A 19,585-nucleotide genomic window follows, 5' to 3' on the forward strand; every position below is an offset into this window, starting at 1 on the left:
CGCACTTGGTACAATCCGGGGATTCCCCGCCGCGGCCCGCCCCCTAACGTCACGGAGTCCCCTCGGGGCCCCGCCCCTGCTCGGCCGCGCCTCCCTAGACTAGAACCGCGCGCGGTGCTGGCCGGAGAGGGCGGCCATGGAGGGGCCCGGCGTCCTCGGCGCCCCCGCCGCCCGCTGGAAGCGCCACATCGTGCGGCAGCTTCGACAGCGGGATCGAACGCAAAAGGCCCTATTCCTGGAGCTGGTGCCGGCCTGTGAGTGCACTGCGCCCGGGGACCGTCGAGGGGATGGGGCTCCGGCCCGGGGAGAGGGTTTGGCTGGCTCTTCCGGTTGTGACTCAAGTGCACCGATGCCTGGTCGCCTCCGAAGCCTGGGGCCTTCTGGCCCCTCTATCTGTTACGCCCCATCTCCGACTAGCCAGCGTTCCTACCTTTTCCGATCCAGGCTCTGCGGCGAACCCCCCTCTCCTGGACCGAGCTCCCTCCTGGTTCTCCCCCTCTTTCTCGCCCCTCAGGGCCTGGGATGGGCTGGGCTTCCTATGCACGGGTTCATAAGCGAGTGTTGGATTTTTAGGGTCTCTTAGCCTTCCCCTTCCTGGGAAGTCCCCAGGACCTATCAGCCCATTTGGTCCCTATAAGCATAGTGAAAGATCTCGGGACTGGCCAGAACAGCTACTTCTAAACTCTGAATCTCTAGAGAGGGAGCTCAGAGTCCGAGGTTTCGCCACAGACAGGTGATCCTCGTTCAGGTTTTTGGAGCATCTCGGTGCCCAACCAACCCCAGCCTGAGGGGGAAGTAGGGGCTCCAGGCTGCAGAGGGAGGTGGCTGAGCCTGGGGAAGTCAGATTCTGAGAACTGTTTCTGGGGAGCTGGTCAGGAAGGGGTGTGGCAGTTCAAGCCAGGATGAGCAAGTGTGCATCTGTGTGTGCACCTCTGGTTATCTGAGATTGTATGTCTGAGGTTCAAAGTCTAACCACAGTCCCTCCAGCTCCAACACTGGTCCTAATCTTGGCTGCTGCTTAACCATCTCCCCCAGCCTCACAACTGAACTTATTGCTCTTGTCCTGGGACACTTCTTTGCAACCTTCCAAGCTGTTGATCCTCTCTGGGGATGTGAGGCCAGCCCTCTACCTTTTGGCAGCCTCACTTCTCCACTGCTCTAATGGACAATGGAACCCTCCAATATGAGAGAGGAGTCACCCCCACCGACCCACTGGGAGCTGCAAATCTGTGGGAGTGGAGTGATCCTGGAGGGCTGAACTCAGAGACATTGCAGGTCCAGTCTTCTTTGTGGTCTTGGACAAATCTTAACCCTAAACCTCAGATTTCTCACTCATAAAGTGGGCAAAATGGCATCCTCTTTAGATTTGCTAGGGGGGCCAGAACAGTGCCCTGGGGCTTGGGGTGGGGTTTTGTGTGAGAACAAGGCCGGCAACTTAGGTGATCCAGCAACCTAGGTGATTGACCTAGGTGACCAGTAGGGAACAGGGAGAGGGAAAGGGGCTGAGGAGTCAGGCCTGGGCCTCACCTCTACCCCACCCTGAAACTGATGAGAAAAGAGGAAATGACCAGGGATGGGGTGGAGGGGCTGTATTCCAGGGTCTGTAACAGAAACTACCAAACTCAAGAACTTTCTGTTCTGGCCTGAGGGGAAACTTACAACAACCCAGGGGAAGTCAGGACTGTTTTTTAGTACTGCTACAGAAAGTTAGAGCTCCTGGAAGGGAAGTATCTTGCCAAAGGCCACAGGCTAGTGGAGCTTAGTTTGTTTCATCACTCTAGGGCCAGGCCCTGTCTTGGGGGAGGTTGAATCAATCCCTGGCCCCTTCCTTCCCTTGAGACCCTCAGCAGGCGTTGGCCAGCTATCTCCTTTCCCCTAATGGGTGTCCTTCTCTGTCCCTGGGAGAGCAGGTCTTCTCCTGGGAGGCTCTGGGGGTTATGCTCTTAGGAGGCTGTGCAAGGGCTGGAGGTCCTGATGGAGCTACACTCATCCCCTGCAGGCAAGGCAGAGCCCAGCCTGCCAGTGGCTCCCCCTTCTGCATCACTGGACTCCTGCAGCCCTCCCAGCCAGAGAGGTAGCTTGTCTGCCTGGGGTCTGCTGGAAAGTGTCCATCTTTGCTCCAGGCTCACCCTTTTGCACCCCTAGATAACCGCCTCCTGGAGAAAGCTGAGCTGCTGGCCCGATTCTCAGAGGAGCTGCAGCCAGAGCCAGACGATGTCACTCCCTCTGTCCACCAGGGTCCCTGGTGAGTGTTTGTGTCTGTGGTCACAATGGGCTTCCTGTGCCCCGGCCCTGCCCCCACCACCTCTGCTGGGTTCATTCTCTCCCTGGCACCTCATTGGCCCTTGGCTGCTACCCAGGGGAGGGGGAGGCAGGCTCTTGAGCCTTCCCCCAGGCCAGCTGCTTAGAATGTCCTTCTCAGTTCATCTCTCTGCCTTTATCCCACCCCTCCCCCTCAGCCCCTCTGCACATCTGTCTTTCTGTTTGCCTGCTTCTCACCTGATGCCTACAGAAAGTACATGATGCCACCTATTTCAAAGAAGGAGTGAAAATGAGAACCAGGGATGGGCTGGGGCTCAGAGTTGGGAGATGCTTCTTGAGAGGGGTCCTGGCAGGGGAACTCTGGGGCAAGCCCAGAGCAGAGGAGTCATGGGCAGCTCCAGTTCCTGGAGATTTGATCTTTCATCTGCTGACTTTTGGGCTCCCACCTTCCTCAGGAGAAAATGCATAGCTCTGGCTTCAGACTTTTCACACGCATCCTCTGGATGAACGGTGGGAAAACGAACACCGCTCTGATTGGTTTGCAGGGAGAAGGAGTCACACCAAGGCCTATCACCAGCAGCTCTGAGGGTGAAGTGGCAAGAGGAGGTGGAGGGGCTCCGGCTGGTGTGTGGAGAGGTAGGCGGGGCAGGGGTCTGAGAGAGAATGGGGTGGGCCCAGGATCCAGAACTTTGAGGCTGGGAGATGTGGTCCAAGGGAGCCAGCAAGTGAGGGAGATTCCCCAAGTCCAATGCCTTGAGACCAGACAGGGCTCAGAGTGCTCTCGAGCTTGGCCCTGGCAGCCTAGGATGAAGTGGGCTCCAACAGCAGCTGGAGGAAGTGAGGTGAGAGCTCGGGGAGGAGTGTGAGGTGTGCAGGAAACAGGCAGCCTCTGTTCCCCTTGGATGGTTCAGCCTGCTCTGCTCATCACTTGCCCTGCAAACCCTGGGGCCCAGCACCAGCTGACGCTCAATACACATTTGCAGACTGAAAATAAGGTGGTCCACCTCCATGGCGGGGTGTGCTACCTCTACCTGACACTGACCACCGCCCCCCCCCCCACCCCACCTCTCCTCCTGCCATGATGTCTCTTGGCTTTTGTTGCTTCTGAACTTCCTTTTTGGGAAGCTACTTTCCCTCATCTTTATCCCCCTCCCTGTAGATGTGGGTGTTCTTTAGAACTTGGGTGGGTTCACTGACTCCCGTGGACTTTCTGTGTTTGCTAACTCCCAGATCCATCTCTAGCTCAGGTTTCTCTTAGGAGCTCCAGACTCTTTCTCAGCTGCTTTTTGGACTTCATATCTAAAACCAGACTCATCGTCGCCCCTGTAATAATATGGTCAACACCACATTGATGATACTGGGTTAAGTGTTACTTCAGCTAATCCTCTACTTTATGGTTTCAGAGGAAGCAGAGGCTTTGAGAGGTAGAGCCAGGATCTGAACTCCCTCCTACACGAATCTGCTTTCTTTGATCTCCATTTATTCTGTCAACAAATATTTATTGACAAGTACTATATTCAAGGCACAGTCAGTGCAGCAGTAAACAAGACCTGGCCCCATGAACCTTCTAGTCCACTGGAGGAGGCTGAGGAGCCATTAAATACCTACCTAGATGTTGTTGTTCAGTCACTAAGCTGTGTCCAACTCTTTGCAACCCCATGGACTGCAGCACACTAGGCTTCCCTGTCCTTTGCTATCTCCCAGCTTTTGCTCAAACTCAAGTCCATTGAGTTATTGATACCATCCAACTATCTCATCTTCTGTCATCCTCTTCTCCTGCCCTCAGTCTTTCCCAGCATCAGGGACTTTTCCAATGAGTCAGCTCTTTGCATCAGGTGACCGAAGTATTGGAGTGTCAGCTTCAGCATCAGTCCTTCCAATGAATATTTAGGGTTTTTTTTTTTTTTCCTTTGGATCAACTGGTTTGATCTCCTTTCAGTCCAAGGGACTCTCAAGAGTCTTCTCCAACACTACAATTCAAAAGCATCAATTCTTTGGTGCCCAGCCTTCTTTATGGTCCAAATTTTACATCCATACATGACTACTAGAAAAACCATAGCTTTGCCTATATGGACTTTCATTGGCAAAGTGATGTCTCTGCATTTTTTTTTTTACTTAAAAAAAGTATTTATTTTTAATTGATGGATAATTGCTTTACATTTTGTGTTAGTTTCTGCCATACATCAACAGATGTCTGCTTTTTAATACACTGTCTAGGTTTGTCATAGCTTTCCTTCCAGCAAGCAAGCATCTTTTAATTTCATGGCTGCAGTCACCATCTGCAGTGATTTTGGAGCCCAAGAAAATAAAATCTGTCATTGTTTCCATTGTTTCCCCATGAAGTGATGGGACCAGATGCCATGATCTTCATTTTTTGAATGTTGAGTTTTAAGCCAGCCTTTTCACTTTCCTCTTTCACCTTCATCAAGAAGCTCTTTAGTTCCTCTTCACTTTCTGCCTTTAGGGAGGTATCATCTGCATATCTCAAGTTGTTGATATTTCTCCTGGCAATTTACGATTCCATCTTGTGCTTCATCGAGCCTGGCATTTCACATGATGTACTCTGCATAAAAGTTAAGTAAGCAGGGTGACAATATACAGTCTTCACATACCTGTTTCCCAATTTGTAACCAGTCCATTATTCCATATCTGGTTCTAACTGTTGCTTCTTGACCCACATACAGGTTTTCTCAGGAGGCAGGTAAGGTGGTCTGGTATTCCCATCTCTTTAAGAATTTTCCACAGTTTGTTGTGATCCATGCAATCAAAGGCTTTAGGGTAGTCAATGAAGCAGAGATAGATGTCTTTATGGAATTTCCTTGCTTTCTCTATGATCCAGTGAATGTTGGCAATTTGATCTCTGGTTCCTCCGTCTTTTCTAAACTGAGCTTATAGATCTGGAAGTTCTTGGTTCACATACTGCTGAAGCCTAGCTTGAAGGATTGCCAGGTCACTTGCTCAACTAATGTCCAGCTGGGACTATGAACCCAGGGAGAGCCCCTCCCTCAGAGCCCCTACTGTAGTTGCAGCCACATTTGAGAGGTGATTCTCAAACATCTGAGCCCCTTTCTGGGCTGTGAGCACCCCAAGGATTGAGCTATCTTTGCTTTGTCCATTATATCTCTGGGGCCTGTCTCCACAGTCCATGCTGATGAATATTTATAGACTAGGTGATAAATGCGGAGAAGGCAATGGCACCCCACTCCAGTACTCTTGCCTGGAAAATCCCATGGACGGAGGAGCCTGGTAGGCTGCAGTCCATGGGGTCGCTAAGAGTTGGACACAACTGAACGACTTCACTTTCACTTTTCACTTTCATGCATTGGAGAAGGCAATGGCAACCCACTCCAGTATTCTTGCCTGGAGAATCCCAGGGACAGGGGAGCCTGGTGGGCTGCTGTCCATGGGGTCACACAGAGTCGGACATGACTAAAGCGACTTAGCAGCAGCAGCAGCAGCAGCAGCAGCAGCAGGTGATAAATGAGGTAGATACTTTGGCCATCTGATGCAAAGAGCCAACTCACTGGGAAAGACCCTGATACTGGGAAAGATTGAGGGCAAGAGAAGAAGGGGGTGACAGAGGATGAGATGGTTGGATGGCATCACTGACTCAGTGGACATGAGTTTGAGCAAACTCAGGGAGATAATGAAGGACAGGGAAGCCTGGCGTGCTGCAGTTCATGCGGTCACAAAGAGTCGGACATGACTTAGTGACTGAACAACAATTGTTCAGTCAACAATTGGGACTTCCCTGGTGGTCCAGTGGCTAAAACTCCACTCTCCCAATGCAAGGGGCCTGGGTTTGATCCCTGGTCAGGGAATTAGATCCCACATGCCACAACAAAGACACACCTAAATAGTTTTTTTTTTTTTAAAAGGATACTTAAGAAAACGAGGTAGATCATTCCCCCCTCCATTGGTAGTTATCAGTCAGGAAACCCAGGGTCACCACTGCCCTTCCATCCATTGCAACCTTCCATCCATCCTGAGCTAGTCACCAGCTCATGGATCCTGCCTCCAAATCCATCAACTTCTACTTCCTGTACCCCATCTGACCTGGTCCAAGTTATTCTCATTACTCTCTGGATAACTCCTCTTTTGGCACCCTGTCCTTTCTCCATTCAGTACTCAGAGTGATATATTTTTTATAATAAACAATGATCTCTATTAAAAAAGACAAGTAATACACAAATACATGCTTGTTGTGAACATTTCAAGAGAACAGAAGTCCATAGAGTAAAAAAGTAAAAGCCCCTTTCGCCACTCTCCCCATTATCAGTTTGGTGCCTATTCTCCAAAGCTTAGCCTGGCTCCCCAGTTGGGTTCTCCAGCCTCAGGTTGCATTTCCTGCCCCTCTCTTGTCCTGAGCTCCTGGTCCCCTTGTCTGGGATACTTCCAGGCGCCCCTTGTCCTCAGCACTGCCTCCTCATGACATCCTCAGCCACAAACCAGTCAGTTCCCATTGGATATGCCAAGGGACAAGGAGAGACTTTTTCTTTAATTCTTAGTCCTGTTTCACATATCACAACAAACATGTGTTGTCATTTTAACTTTTTACTGAAATAATTTTAGATCCACCGGAAGTTGCAAAGACAGCACAGAGAGGTCCTGTGCAGCCATTTACCCAGTACCTCCCAGTGGTCACATCTTATGCCTGACTATAGCACACACAGTCAGGGAGTAGATGTTAGGATGATGTGTATACAGTTCTTTGTCATTTTGCCACCTGTGTAGATCTGTGTGCCCATCAAGATATAGCACAAGTTCATGACCACCCTGTTTTAGTCACAACTCAGCCCTCTCCTCAGACAATCCCTAACTCCTAACCACTAATCTGTTTTCCACCTCTATTATTTGGATTTTGAAAAGCATCAAAAAATACTGAATCCCAAAACATCAATGAAAGTATATGATAGGTGAGGAAACAGAAGCGAGGGTCAGATTGTTTAATGGTGGAAGGAATTATAAATGTTATAAACTGGGCCGGGGCTTCCCTGGTGGTCCAGTGGCTAAGACTCCATGCCTCCTAATGCAGGGGGTGCAGGTTCGATTCTTGTTCAGGGAACTAGATCCTGTATGCCGCAACTGAGATCTCATGTGCTGCAGCTAAGACCTGGCACATCTAAATAAATATTAAAAAAGAAAAAACCTGGGCCAGTTATAGACCCTGAATGTGCAAGGCCCCTACCCCAGCCCACACACAGGGAGTCAGTGCAGGCAGACACCAGCCTTGCTCCTCAGTCCATCTCGCACCAGGCCCACGCGAGGAAGAGCTCAGGGATGGGTTAGTAGCAAGAGCCCCCAGCTTCAGTGCTTTCATGTTCCTCTTGCCACTGCGCTGGGCACTGCTTCTCTAAGCATCTGTCTCTCTCACTGACCCTTCAGCTCTGTGCTTTCCCCAGCTCTTGGCTCTTGGATGGATGGTTCAGTAAGGCGGGGGACAGATGAGATGACCCTCCCCAGACTCTGGGGCTGGGGGGCAGCTCCAGTATTCAGTCTGGGCCCTGTGCTCACACAGTCCATTCCTGTTCTTAGCCTGCGTGCCTCTGCTCAGAGCATCTTGTTGCTCTCTGGGACTTATGCTTGGTAAGCCAAGGCTTGGAGAGGTGGGGAACAGAACACACATCCCTTGAACACTTGCAGCCCTTTACTTGGAGCATGTTAGGTGGCCTGGGTTCAGATATCAGTTCTGCCACTTAGCTGTATGACTTTGGGCAAGACACTTAACTAGAGAAGTGTCAATGTCCTCATCTGTAAACTGGGGAGAATGGCAGTAACTACCAGATTATAAAAGAGTTGGTACTGTAGAGTGCTCAGAACAAGACCCAGCACATGTTAAGTGCTACATAACCAGTCACCATTATTTGAAATACTATTCCTTATAGTAATTCAGTGTTACCCTACGAGGTAAGCACTACTATTCACGTTGGACAGGTTCAGAGCGGTTAAATCACTACCGCGGGTCACAGAGAAAGTGGTGATGCAAGGAGTGAAACTCAGGTGTTAGGCTACAGAGCCTAAGGCCCTTCCGTTGATCCCTGAAACAGCCGTGTATTCCTGTGCTTCATGCCTTAGCTGTCTGCTTCTCAGCTTTCTGCTGAGGTAGGGGGCGGGTGGGAAGAGAGGCATACCCCGTCCTACCAGTCTCTCCCGCTGGAGAGGGGCCGGAGGCTCTGCCCAGAGGCGCCCATGCCTACCTGTCCCGCGCCTCCGCCGCTGCAGATGGCCTACCAGGTGGTGGAGAAGAGCGCGACCCTGGGCACTTTGGAGTCGCAGCTGGAGGAGCGGCAGAGCAGGTGAGGCGCGGGCGGGGCGCACCTCGGGGAGGCTCCAGGCCATCACTGCCGGGGTGGGGGGCGCGGGGTCACCCCGCGGGTCTCCAGAAGGGCCCGACAGCGTAACGCCCCCTAGGCCTGTGGCTGGTCGCAGAGGCCGGGAGCTGCAGGACTTCGAGGGAGACGTGGCTTAGCCTCCGCGCTGGCCGCGTGGCCAGGAGCAAGTCTGTCTCAGCTCTCAGACCGGTTCCCCCAGGGTGGTGACGGAGATGATCCCGGTCCTCTAGGCTGGCAGCTCTGAAGGCCCGCGTGGAGCAGCTGGAGGAGGTTCGCGCGAAGAAGGCCGGACAGGTGCACGCGCGGCGCGCGCTGAATGAGGAGCAGCGGGCGGCTTACGAGGCGCTGCGCGCGCGCGTTGGGCACCAGGAGGCGGCTCTGCGCAGGCTCGAGGAGGAGGCGCGCGACCTGCTGGAGCGGCTGGTGCAGCGCAAGGCGCGCGCCGCCGCCGAGCGCAACCTACGCAATGAGCGCAGGGAAAGGTGAGAGCGCCCCGGGGGTCAGTCTGGGAGGCGAGCTGTCCTGGTAGGGAGGGGCCCGACCCCCCTGTCCCGACACGTGAACAACCCGACTCTGGAGGCTTTTCTATCCCAGGGCCAAGCAAGCGCGGGTGTCCCAGGAGCTGAAGAAGGCAGCCAAGCGGACAGTGAGCATAAGCGAGTAAGAACGGGGATGCGCCGGGGACCTGTCTGACGAGCCTCCGCTGGGGGCTCTGCAGTGCCCTTCCCAACCCCCCCCCCCCCCCCCTCCCCAGCCCCGGGCCGCTGCTGTTCTACCCTGCCCCCACCTGCCTGCGGCCATCTGTGCACCTGACCACAAGTGTGCACAGTCACCGTGCCGAAGCCCCCAGGGAGACTGAGCCCAGGACACGTGCGGAAACAGGTGGTCATAGGAGCCAGCATCTGCGCCCACCACACATGCTCCCGCACTGACCCTCGTCTCTGGGGATGCCAGTCTTCACCGAGTAGGGCGCAGGGGCACGGAGCGGCTGGCCTGGTCCCTTAGTCGTCCTAAGCTTCATTCTCTCTCCCAGGAGCCCAGACACACTAGGCGATGGGATCAGAGAGGAAGCAGAAACTCTGGTCGTGGCTGCTAAGCCAGGGTCCCTGGAGAGTGAGGCTGGTGAGAAATGGAAGCGGCCCTTCAGGTGAGGACTGTCCCAGCACTCTGAGCTGGCCCCCTCCAGTCTTTCTAAGGTGAGGACTATCCCGAGCTCAGAGCTGGGCCCCTCCAGTCTTCCTAAAGGACCTTGGGCCAGCCTTTGGGTTGAGAGGGCTTTGCGGAGAGACTGGGGTACTCTTGGACCCCAGGGCAGCTGAAACTTCAGTACCTGGAGCCCCTTGGGGTCAGTGCCACGCCAGGGACTCCAACCTTTGTCCTCTCCTTTTTCCTCCTTCCTAAGACCAGAGCTCTGGGGTTGGGATGGCAGGTTGGTGAAAGACGGTGACAGGAGGGAGCTTGTGGGCAAGGCCCAAGGCTCAGCTGTCACAAGCATGCGTGTACACACATGGGGACATCAGAGCATGTATGTGTACAGACTTAGGTGAGCGTACCTGAATGCGTGTGAAGCATGTGTAGATGTGAACTCACATGGGTGGGACCTGATTGAGGCTTCAGTCCTTGGGTGCCCCTCCCTCCATCTCCCCCATCTATCTTGATTTGCCTGGCATTGAAACTGCCCCCCTCCTCTAGCCCTTTCTTGCAGGTGGCTGGTGTCCAGGCCTCAGGGTGGTGAAGGAACCCTGGGGAGGGGCATGAGATGCTGGTCCTCAAAGCCTTGGCAGCCCTGGTGGGCCGGGTCATCTCAGGACACATGCTTTCCTGGGTATTTCTGGGGTCTAGGTTTCCCCACACCCCTGTCCCCAGCCTTGTGCTATCTCAGGTTGAGGGCACCTCCATCCTACCCCACAGGTCCCAGCTCAGCCTCCCATGAATTTTGTTGGGGGGCACCTGGGTGGTGAGGCAGTTTTTACCTATCATGGTGAAACTGGGAGACTTCATTCCAAATCCCTGCCCTCCTCCACCTTCCTGGGACTGCCCTGGGTCACCGTGCTCTCCTGGCATTGGAGGAGTAAGTTCTTCTTCTGGCTCAAGAGTGTAGGGATGAATGACTGCGGTCCACACACCCACCGGCCAGTCCCTTAAACATCTCTCTCAATTCTGCCCCAGGTCAGCCTCTGCCACCTCCCTGACGATGTCCCGCTGTGTGGATGTAGTGAAGGGGCTTCTGGAGTAAGTGTGTGTGCAGCGCCGTGTGTGTGAAGGTGTTGGGCGCCTTGGATGCCTGTGTCAGACTCCTGGAGCCCAGGCCTGGGCTGTGTATGAGTCCTGGTCTGTCCTTCCATACTCTTTCCAGCACTGTGTGTGTGTCTCTGCTGAGCCCGAGGCAGGAGCTGGGTGCATGGCCTCATTCCTAGCCCCTGCCTGGCTGTCTTCTGGGCTCTGTCCTTCATCCAGGGTCCTCACAGGGGACCAAGGGCTCCAAGGTGAGGTCAGACAGGAACTACCACTCATTTGGGAAACAGGCTCAGAAATGTCAGGGCTTCGTTCAGGGTCACAGTGTCAACCAAGCAGTGCTCCGAGGTTTCTCAGGGTCCACCAACCCCGTCCTGCCTCTGTACTTGTCTCAGTGCCGCTGGCCATGTTCTGCCGCCTTCTGTGTCTGCTTCCTGTTGCTGTTGCTTCAGGAGAGCTTGAAGGGCCTTCTCCTTCTCAGAAGGCCTTGCTGAATGCCCTCCTGACCCCCTCCCCCAGTTTCAAGAAGAGAAGAGGCCACTCAATCGGGGGAGTCCCTGAGCAGCGATACCAGAGCATCCCCGTGTATGTGACCACCCGACTTCCCACCCAAGCTCATGATGTGCTGGTAAGGAGGAGCTGGGCCAAGTGCATGGGGTACCATATGGGAGTGCCGGTCCCAGGAGCAGTCTCAGGAGGCTGGGGAAGCAAGGATAGGCCCTTCAGTGGGAGCAGTTTTCCTCCTACAGCTTGTGCTGGGAGCCCTTCGGCATTTTATAACGAGAGGGAGAGACAGGAGGCCAGGTAGGGGAGTACTGGGAACATGGGAGGAGGCGTGGGGCCAAGTTTGAAACTTGAGTTCAGAGAGAGACCTCATGTGTGCAAGGATGGTGACAGAGAGCTGGCTGTGAGTGTGCACAAAGAGGCGTGTGTGGCGAGGACCAGGAGCACTGACCTCCCTTTTTCCTCACAGGATGCCCACCTCTCTGAGGTCAGTGCTGTTCGTTTTGGCCCCAACAGCAGCCTCCTGGCTACCGGAGGGGCTGACCGCCTCATCCTCCTCTGGAATGTCGTGGGAGGTGAGGGTCGCTGCCCTGAGGCAAGCTCAGTCCTTTCTCTCCAGACCTCACTCTCAGCTTGCTCCTTGGGAAAGGTGTTGGGTCTCTTTGTGTTTCCTCACCCGGTCATCCTTGTGGGTAGTGGCCAGATGACCCCTTGGCAAGAGTTCTGGGCTCAGTGCTCCTAAGAAGGGCAGAGCCTCTCACCTCCTGGAGTCGAGGCCTGCACGGTGGGCAGGGCTCAGCTCAGATGGTCCCTGTTGGGGTGGTGAGGATACCATGTCAGGACATGCTATGGGGATAGACCCTTGAGCAGGTCTCTTGGGTCCACCAGGCCACCTAGCATCACTGAGCTCTCAGAACTCAGTTCTGAGACATGTGTTAGCTGTCTGCTCTGTGCTCTGAAGATGGGGGAGCACTGGGGAGCGAACGCTGGCTCCTAGAGGCTTCTTGGAGGAGGCAAGTCCCCAGCTGCCTGGCCTGGCTTGCTGTGTGACCTAGGGACAGTCCCTTCTCTCTAGTCCTCTCCGGACATCTGTGAGGTGACCTGCAGCCCCCTGCTGGCAGTTCAGGAAGGTGCAGCCTCTAGCTAGAGTCCCCCGACCCCCAAGAACAGACCCAGCAATTCTGTCCTCTAACTTGGGAGAGATTCATCTTCCCACTCACAGTACAGGCTCCTCCGTTTCATGAGATTAGTGACTTCATTTCGCTTATTCCTTCCCCTGGTCCCCCCAGGGCACCTGAAGGCCAACCAGACTCTTGAAGGAGCTGGCGGCAGCATCACCAGTGTGGACTTTGACCCCTCGGTGAGAGGACCTGGGTGGCATGGGATGCCCCTCCCCGAGTCTCCACACCGGGCAGGTGGGGCTCTGGGGGAACATCATGGGTATCCTAGAGCCATGTGTCCTGAGAGGGTGCCTGGATAAATCCTTCTCCTGGGCCTTGATTCTCCTCTGCCTGCCTGGGTGACCTGGGCCAGGGGAAGCGTTGAGGCGGCCCGACTCCAGCTTTCTGGCCAGGCCCAGGATCTCTTCTTTCCTGTCCCTTCTCCCCAGGGCTCCCAGCTACTGGCAGCTACTTACAATAAGGCCGCCCAGCTCTGGAAAGTTGGGGAGGCACAGTCCAAGGTGAGGTCTGACTGCGGAGGCAGCCTGGGGGTCAGGGGTCATGCCTCGGGTGGAGGGGTTGCTGACAGGGTCTTGGCCATGCCCTTGACACTTCCCTGGGATGCACAGGAGACACTATCTGGACACACAGACAAGGTGACGGCTGCCAAATTCAAGCTGACGAGGCACCAGGCAGTGACCGGGAGCCGGGACCGAACAGTGAAGGAGTGGGACCTCTGCCGAGCCTACTGTGAGGCCCAGCCCTCCCCTTCTCCCCTCACCAGGACCCTTGCAGGCCGGGCCATGGGGGGCTGCAACCTGATCTCTGGGAGGGGCTCCAAGACTTATAGGCATTTGGGATGAAACCTCCTAAGGCTCCTCTTGCGTCCTCCATTGGTGATGCTTTTCCTGGTTTCTTGGTTACCTCAGGCTTTGGGCTGGAAAACAGGGGCCTGGGTTCTAGTTCTGGGAGGACACTGTACCTCTGGGGCTTCTGGGCTTCAGCATCTCCACACGTCCAGTGGGCTGGCTCATAATCCTTCTCTGAGTCCAGGGTTCTCTCTACTCCTTGGTTTAGGTTCCAGGACCATCAATGTCCTTTCCTACTGTAACGACGTGGTGTGTGGGGACCATATCATCATTAGTGGTCACAATGACCAGAAGATCCGGTTCTGGGACAGCAGGTGATAGGTGCAGGCTGTGGGCAGGGGAGGTGGGACAGGGCTCCTGTGTTCTCTTCCTTTTTCTGCCATGGAGCAGCTGAGGGTACCTTGGGGAAGTGAGGCTCTGGTGGCCTCTGTGCTAGGCTTGGTCCCTTGAAGGCTTTGTGGCCTCTGGAGAATTGTGCCTCCTTATTGACCCTTGATCCAACCACCATACTCTGCTGGGTCTTGCCAACCGAGTCCCATGTTCAGTTCAGTTGCTCAGTCGTGTCCAACTCTTCGTGACCCCATGAACTGCAGCATGCCAGGCCTCCCTGTCCATCACCAACTCCCAGAGTTCACCCAAACCCATGTCCATTGCATTGGTGATGGCATCCAATCATCTCATCCTCTGTCGTCCCCTTCTCCTCCTGCCCTCAATCTTTCCCAGCATCAGGGTCTTTTCAAATGAGTCAGCTCTTCACATGAGGTGGCCAAAGTATTGGAGTTTCAGCTTCAGCATCAGTCCTTCCAGTGAACACCCAGGACTGAACTCCTTTGGATGGACTGGTTGGATCTCCTTGGAGTCCAAGGGACTCTCCAGAGTCTTCTCCAACACCACAGTTCCCACGCAGTCACCACTTTTTAGTCAAAAAGAACCCAAGAGCCCAGCGTCAGGCTTGAATGGTTTATAAAAATAGCTAAGGCTAGAACCAGAGCTAGAGCCAGCCCTGCCTCAGGCTGCTTCTTCCTCATCTGTAGCGATTGCCTTTGAAACCCTTTGCTCTACCTTTCACATATTTAAAGACAGACTTTCATTGCTTTCCCCCCAGTACTTCTTTTAGTGGCTCAAGGGTTTCAGGGCCTCTGGCTTCAACTAAGTTCCTGCTGGAAGGCGCTGGCTGTGGTGGGAGATTAGTTGTCAGCCTTGGGGCCTGAGGGCTGGCTCTGGACTTTTGTTGGTCTGTCAGGAGCAGCCTTGTCAAGGTGATTGCTCCTCACCCTCGTCTCCTTTCCTGCTCCTCAGGGGGCCCCGCTGCACCCAGGTCATCCCTGTGCAAGGCCGGGTCACCTCCCTGAGCCTCAGCCACGACCAGCTGCATCTGCTCAGCTGTTCCCGAGATGACACACTCAAGGTCATTGACCTGCGTGTCAGCAACATCCGCCAGGTGTTCAGGTACCTGCCTTGTGTCCACCAGCCCTGTGGCTTTGACTGGGGCAGCTGGGCCTGTGAAAGGCCTGTTGGTGGGGGGCCCTCCGTGGAGGCCCCTCTGGACCAGGCCCTGGTGCCGAAGCCCTTGACAGAGGGGAAGCTCGTTAAGTTTTGGGCTGAGGGCAGGAAGTGGCAGCCCCCTCCATCCTGACCTGTCTATTCTCAGGGCTGATGGTTTCAAGTGCGGTTCTGACTGGACCAAAGCCGTGTTCAGGTGTGTCCATGAGATCACCCGTGCCTGAGTGTGTCCTGTCTGTCTGGGTGTCTGCATGTCCATGTCCTTACCTCTGGTCTTTTCTCTCTTGCTCTGCTGTGGCTCCTGAAGCCCAGACAGAAGCTATGCCCTAGCAGGGTCCTGGGATGGAGCCCTTTACATCTGGAACGTGGACACTGGGAAACTAGAGAGTAGCCTTCGGGGACCCCACAGGTGAGCATGGCCACTGACCACCACCCCAGCCCCACGGCCAGTCCTGCTAAGCGGATCCCAGGTCCTGACATGCTTGGGCTCTGGAGCCCCCGGCCCGTGTCCCATGCCTTCCATCCCTGCCCCCAGAGCCCTTCACAGCTCAGTCTTGCCATGTGCGCCTGGGTCCACTCCCACCACAGCCCTTACAGCCCACTTTACAGTGAGGCGATGGGCGCAGAGAGGCCCTCACACAGCCCAGGTCCAGTGAGGAGGGGCAGGGCCAGCTCCCGACGCTCCTGAATCCTGTCTCTCCCTCTCCTCAGCGCTGCTGTCAACGCCGTGGCCTGGTGCTACTCTGGGAACCACGTGGTGAGCGTGGACCAGGCCAGGAAGGTTGTGCTCTGGCACTAGCGCCACGACTTCCTTGCCTGAGCTGAGGCTCTAGTCCGAAGCCTGAAGCCGGAGAAGTTCCCCACTGCCCCAGACACTTCAGGGCTAGCAGCGGGGTGGGGGTGGCTCAGGGTGTTTAATGGGTAAGAAGGCCTGGCAGGACCTGGCCTGTTGGTTTAAAAACAAGGTGTGGGTTGGTGTGTGTGTGGGGGGAATCACAGTATTATTTTGCTTTTTTATCTATTTCTTCACTTTCCTGGCAAAAGTGGGGGAAAAAAATGCATTTAAACTGGTATGTGCTTGCTTCTCTTCAGCATTTAGGGAATGGAGAAGCCTCTGGCTGGAGGCACATGGAGACCCAGGCTTGGTTCCAGTCCCTTCCATACAGAGCCGGGGCGGAGCGGTCTGATCAGGAGACAGCAGGAAGAAAGGCCCAGAGGCAGCAAAGGGCAGTGGTTTTGGAGCCGTGGACGTTTCTCCTGTGCTCCAAGATAGTCCTGGTTCTTGGGCCCCCTCTTCAGGTGCCCAGGGTAGACTGAGGCTGAGGAGGGACCATGTGAGTTCTGAGAGACGAGCAAGAGACAGCCTGGAGGGGGCCCTGTGGAAAGAAGCCTAAAAAACCAGAGTGACGTCAGGTACTCTGAACACCAGGCCTGCCTTTAGACAGGGCCATGTTCGTGTCCCAGAGGCAGACCCTGGAGTGGGTGGGGAATACCTTCCGCGTGTGTCAGGGAGGACAGCCATGGGCTTGGCCAGGGCCTTCACTTACTTTAACAGATTTAATCCACAGGACAAGCCTCTAGAGCAGACGTAGTAGGGTGGAACCTGGGCACCCCACTTTCTTCCCCAATCGAGGGCATGGAGGAGGGTCAGAAGGACAGCCACTGCTGGTCACCGGGTGTCGAAGGGGATGCCTATCTCTGAGTGATGGGGGCTGACCTCTGGGGGTCTGCCTAATTGAGAGTCAAAGGCTTTACTCTGCAACTCTTGGCCTCCTCTGTTTATTACCTTACAGAATCCTCCCTGGGGAGTCCTGCTGCCAGTCCCAGGGTTTTGGAAAACCATTTCCAGGATGGGCAGGAGAGAGCTAAGAGCCTGGACTCTGCAGCTAGACTGTCTGGGTTTGAATCTCTGCTCTATTATTTAGTAGCTGAATGATTTTGAGCAAGTTACCTTCATGTCTTTGTGCCTTAGTTTCCTCCTCTGTAAAAGGGGCTAACAGTAATATCTACCTCAAAGATTGTTGTAAGGACTCAGTGTATTAGTATTTGTAAAGTCCCTGGCACACTGCATACCCAAATCTACACTCTGCTGATCCCAGCTCAACCCTGGGCTCTGGTGACATACCCAGCTGCCTCCTAGGCATCATCTCTTCCCCTCACACCCCACATCTTCTTGGCCACAAAGTCCTGGGGCTGTTGTGTCTAACTCTCCATTCCTGCTGCCACTGCAGGCCACCTTCTCCTAGACCTGCTATCTCTCCAACCTAGACCCCTTTTTGCCACAGCCAGAGTGACTTTCTGAGGATGCATGTTGGTCACACATCCGGCCCTTTGAAGTTCTCCACTGCCTGCAGAGAAACTCCTTACCCGCAGGATGTGGCCCTGCTGGCCTCAGCTGCATCTTCACCTCCTTGCTGCTCTGCAGTGTGTCTCACACAGGGTTTTCTCTCTGCCCAGAATGTTCTTCCTGCCCAGCCTCTAATTCAAATTTGTCTTTTAGGATCCCCTCACTGAGAGCCTTTCCTCACCTGCCAGGCCGGCTAGGAGCCTCCTCCGTCTCTGTGCCTCCCTGCTTTGGGTCTGCCTCCCTCTGTCTCGGTCAGGGAGCTCTTGAAGGAGGCCAGGATGGAAGCAAAGCACTCTCCTGGGATCAGGCCTCAGAGGCACAGAGAAAGCCTCAGGAGATGTTTATTAAATGATCAAATTCTCTTACTCGAGGACTCAGCAAGTCTGACAGTCAAAGTCTCTAGCGGCCACCAGGAGTCAGCAGCTGCCTAGGTCTGCCGAGGCCATTCTCCCACCTCCTGGGGTGGAAAGACCAATGCTTCCAGCAGCCGCCATTACTGAGCTGTCAGGCCCTGTGCCTTCTATCCAGTATCTTACTTGTTCTCCCAACCACCTTGTGATGTAGCTATCTTACAGATGAGAAGATCAAGGCTCAGCGAGGGTAAGTGATAGATATGAGGTCACCAGAGCTGGCACAGCTGGACTGTGGTCTTTAAACTATTAAATATCAGAGAATCGGGCTCCCAGTTAAGCAGAGCTATAGGGCATTCCCTGCCATGCTCCAGCGGCGTGCCCACGGCCTCCACCACCAGGTGGGCGATTCTAGCTCCCTGGACTTCCCTGGTGGTCCAGTGGTTAGGAATCCACCAGCCAATGAAAGGGTCACAGGTTCGATCACTGCTCCACATGCTGCAGGGCAACTAAGCCCACGTGCCACATCTACTGAGCCTGTTCTCCAGAGCCTGCAAGCTGAAACTCCTGAAGCCTGCCTGCCTAGAGCCCGTGTTCCGCAACAAGAGAAATCACTGCAAGGAGATACCTGTCCACTGCAACTAGAGAGTAGCCCCCTCTCACTGCAACGAGAGCAAGCCTACATGTAGCAACGAAGATCCAGCACAGTCAAAACAAAAACAAAAACAAAAAAAAATTACTGAAATCCCTCCCTGCATCTTCTCTTCTTCATTCTGGCTCTGGGAGCCTATGTCTGAGCCTGGAGGATTAGTATCCTTTGAACTGAGGGACATGCAGGGCTACAGGAGGGACATGAACTTGATCCTGGAAGGCTGTTACCAGTTCCACCATCTGGGGCAAGCACCTCCCGGGACTGCAGTGGAGACGGCTTAGAGGACACAGAAGCGGTCATCAGGAAATGCCCTGACTCAATCCTGGCAGAGTGCCCTCCATTCCCCTCAAGCCTCCCTTTCTTCATGGGGCAGCACACGCTTGCCTCACCTCAGGGAGCATGTGCACACCTTAATTTACTTGGAAGGAATACTTCCTGAAGGAGCAAGTCTGGAGGGTCAGAAATGGGCCTAGGCATTCCAGGGGATGAGGCAAGTGTGAGGAGAAGGGTTGGTAATGCCATGCAGGGGAAGAGCTCGGAGGGGTGCCAGCTGGGCAGGCTGCACCTCTAGTCCTTGCGGTCCTGGGCAGGCCCAGAACCCTGTACGGAAGACTGCTCTGGGTTTCCGTTCTCCAGTCACTACTCAGGTGTTCAGTCGCTACTCAGCCTACTCTGAGGTTGCTGGCCTGAGTTTGTTCCCTAAAGTCCAAACTGTCACCTTTGGGACTTCCCTGGTGGTCCAGTCGTCTTTGCAAGGTAGGAGGCACAGGTTCGATCCTTGGTCAGGGAACTAAGATTCCACATGCTGCAGAGCAACTGAGCCCGTACGACGCAACTACTGAGCCCGTGTGCTCTGGAGTCAAAAGAACCACACAAAGGAGTCTGAGCCACAGCAAAAGACCCCGCGTGATGCTACAGAGGTCCTGAGTGCCGCAACTGAGACCCAATGCAGCCAAATAAATAAATATAAAAAAAAGAAAAACCCTTCAAAACTGTTGTCCTTGCTGTCCATACGGATTGAGGTCCAGAGAGGAACCAGCAGAACCAGGATAAGAATCCAGGCTCCTGATTCACTCTTCTCAAAACTGGAACCTGGTTCTGCAGAGGTGCTGACCCATCTTCTGGAGGCCAGGTTCTAGGTTCCACTCCCAGTTGTCTTCCTGAGACCGTGGGCAAATCACAGTGGGTGGATTTTCCCCACCTGTGAGACCCTTCCTGCTGCATGGCTCTGGGCCTCACCAGGGGGACCTGGCTCTTCCCCAGGTTGGTGTACAGACATGAGTACCGCCTCCTCTGCCAGCCTGAGGCTTGAGGGGGAGACATGACAGAGGTTCTTGTCCTGGGCTCTTACTGCCCCTGGTCATCTCCCTG

The 19,585-nt window shown here is 54.6% G+C and overlaps 1 protein-coding gene and 1 long non-coding RNA gene across 3 annotated transcripts; one reads left to right on the plus strand and one right to left on the minus strand.

The window, feature by feature from the left end:
- Positions 1–82: 82 nt before the first annotated feature.
- Positions 83–19,206, plus strand: ATG16L2 (autophagy related 16 like 2). 2 transcript variants are annotated; one of them, XM_019975496.2, is made up of 18 exons: positions 83–254; positions 2,146–2,245; positions 2,808–2,898; positions 8,485–8,558; positions 8,825–9,076; positions 9,189–9,254; positions 9,628–9,741; positions 10,764–10,826; positions 11,349–11,457; positions 11,803–11,908; positions 12,623–12,693; positions 12,943–13,014; positions 13,123–13,243; positions 13,571–13,676; positions 14,662–14,811; positions 15,014–15,061; positions 15,173–15,274; positions 15,577–19,206. In XM_019975496.2, exons 1-18 carry the CDS (start codon positions 137–139, stop codon positions 15,662–15,664), a joined length of 1,851 nt encoding a protein of 616 aa, XP_019831055.2. In that variant the 5' UTR covers positions 83–136; the 3' UTR covers positions 15,665–19,206. The 2 variants fall into 2 exon arrangements, with proteins under 2 accessions (XP_019831055.2, XP_019831056.2); XM_019975497.2 differs by lacking the exon at positions 10,764–10,826.
- Positions 6,801–8,556, minus strand: LOC139176156 (uncharacterized). The gene is made up of 2 exons (XR_011560620.1): positions 8,460–8,556; positions 6,801–7,384 (listed from the first exon to the last, which is right to left on the minus strand). It is a non-coding gene; the product is annotated as an uncharacterized lncRNA (long non-coding RNA).
- Positions 19,207–19,585: the final 379 nt, after the last annotated feature.

This window comes from Bos indicus, chromosome 15, assembly GCF_029378745.1.
Source record: "Bos indicus isolate NIAB-ARS_2022 breed Sahiwal x Tharparkar chromosome 15, NIAB-ARS_B.indTharparkar_mat_pri_1.0, whole genome shotgun sequence".
Taxonomy (NCBI): domain Eukaryota; kingdom Metazoa; phylum Chordata; class Mammalia; order Artiodactyla; family Bovidae; genus Bos; species Bos indicus.

Bases quoted from the DNA above. Each gene is read 5' to 3' on its own strand.
- ATG16L2 (XM_019975496.2), top strand. From the start codon at position 137: ATGGAGGGGCCCGGCGTCCTCGGCGCCCCCGCCGCCCGCTGGAAGCGC. The intron at 9,077-9,188 runs GTGAGAGCGCCC...TTTCTATCCCAG, and splicing joins CGCAATGAGCGCAGGGAAAG to GGCCAAGCAAGCGCGGGTGT. The intron at 13,244-13,570 runs GTGAGGCCCAGC...TCCTTGGTTTAG, and splicing joins GGACCTCTGCCGAGCCTACT to GTTCCAGGACCATCAATGTC.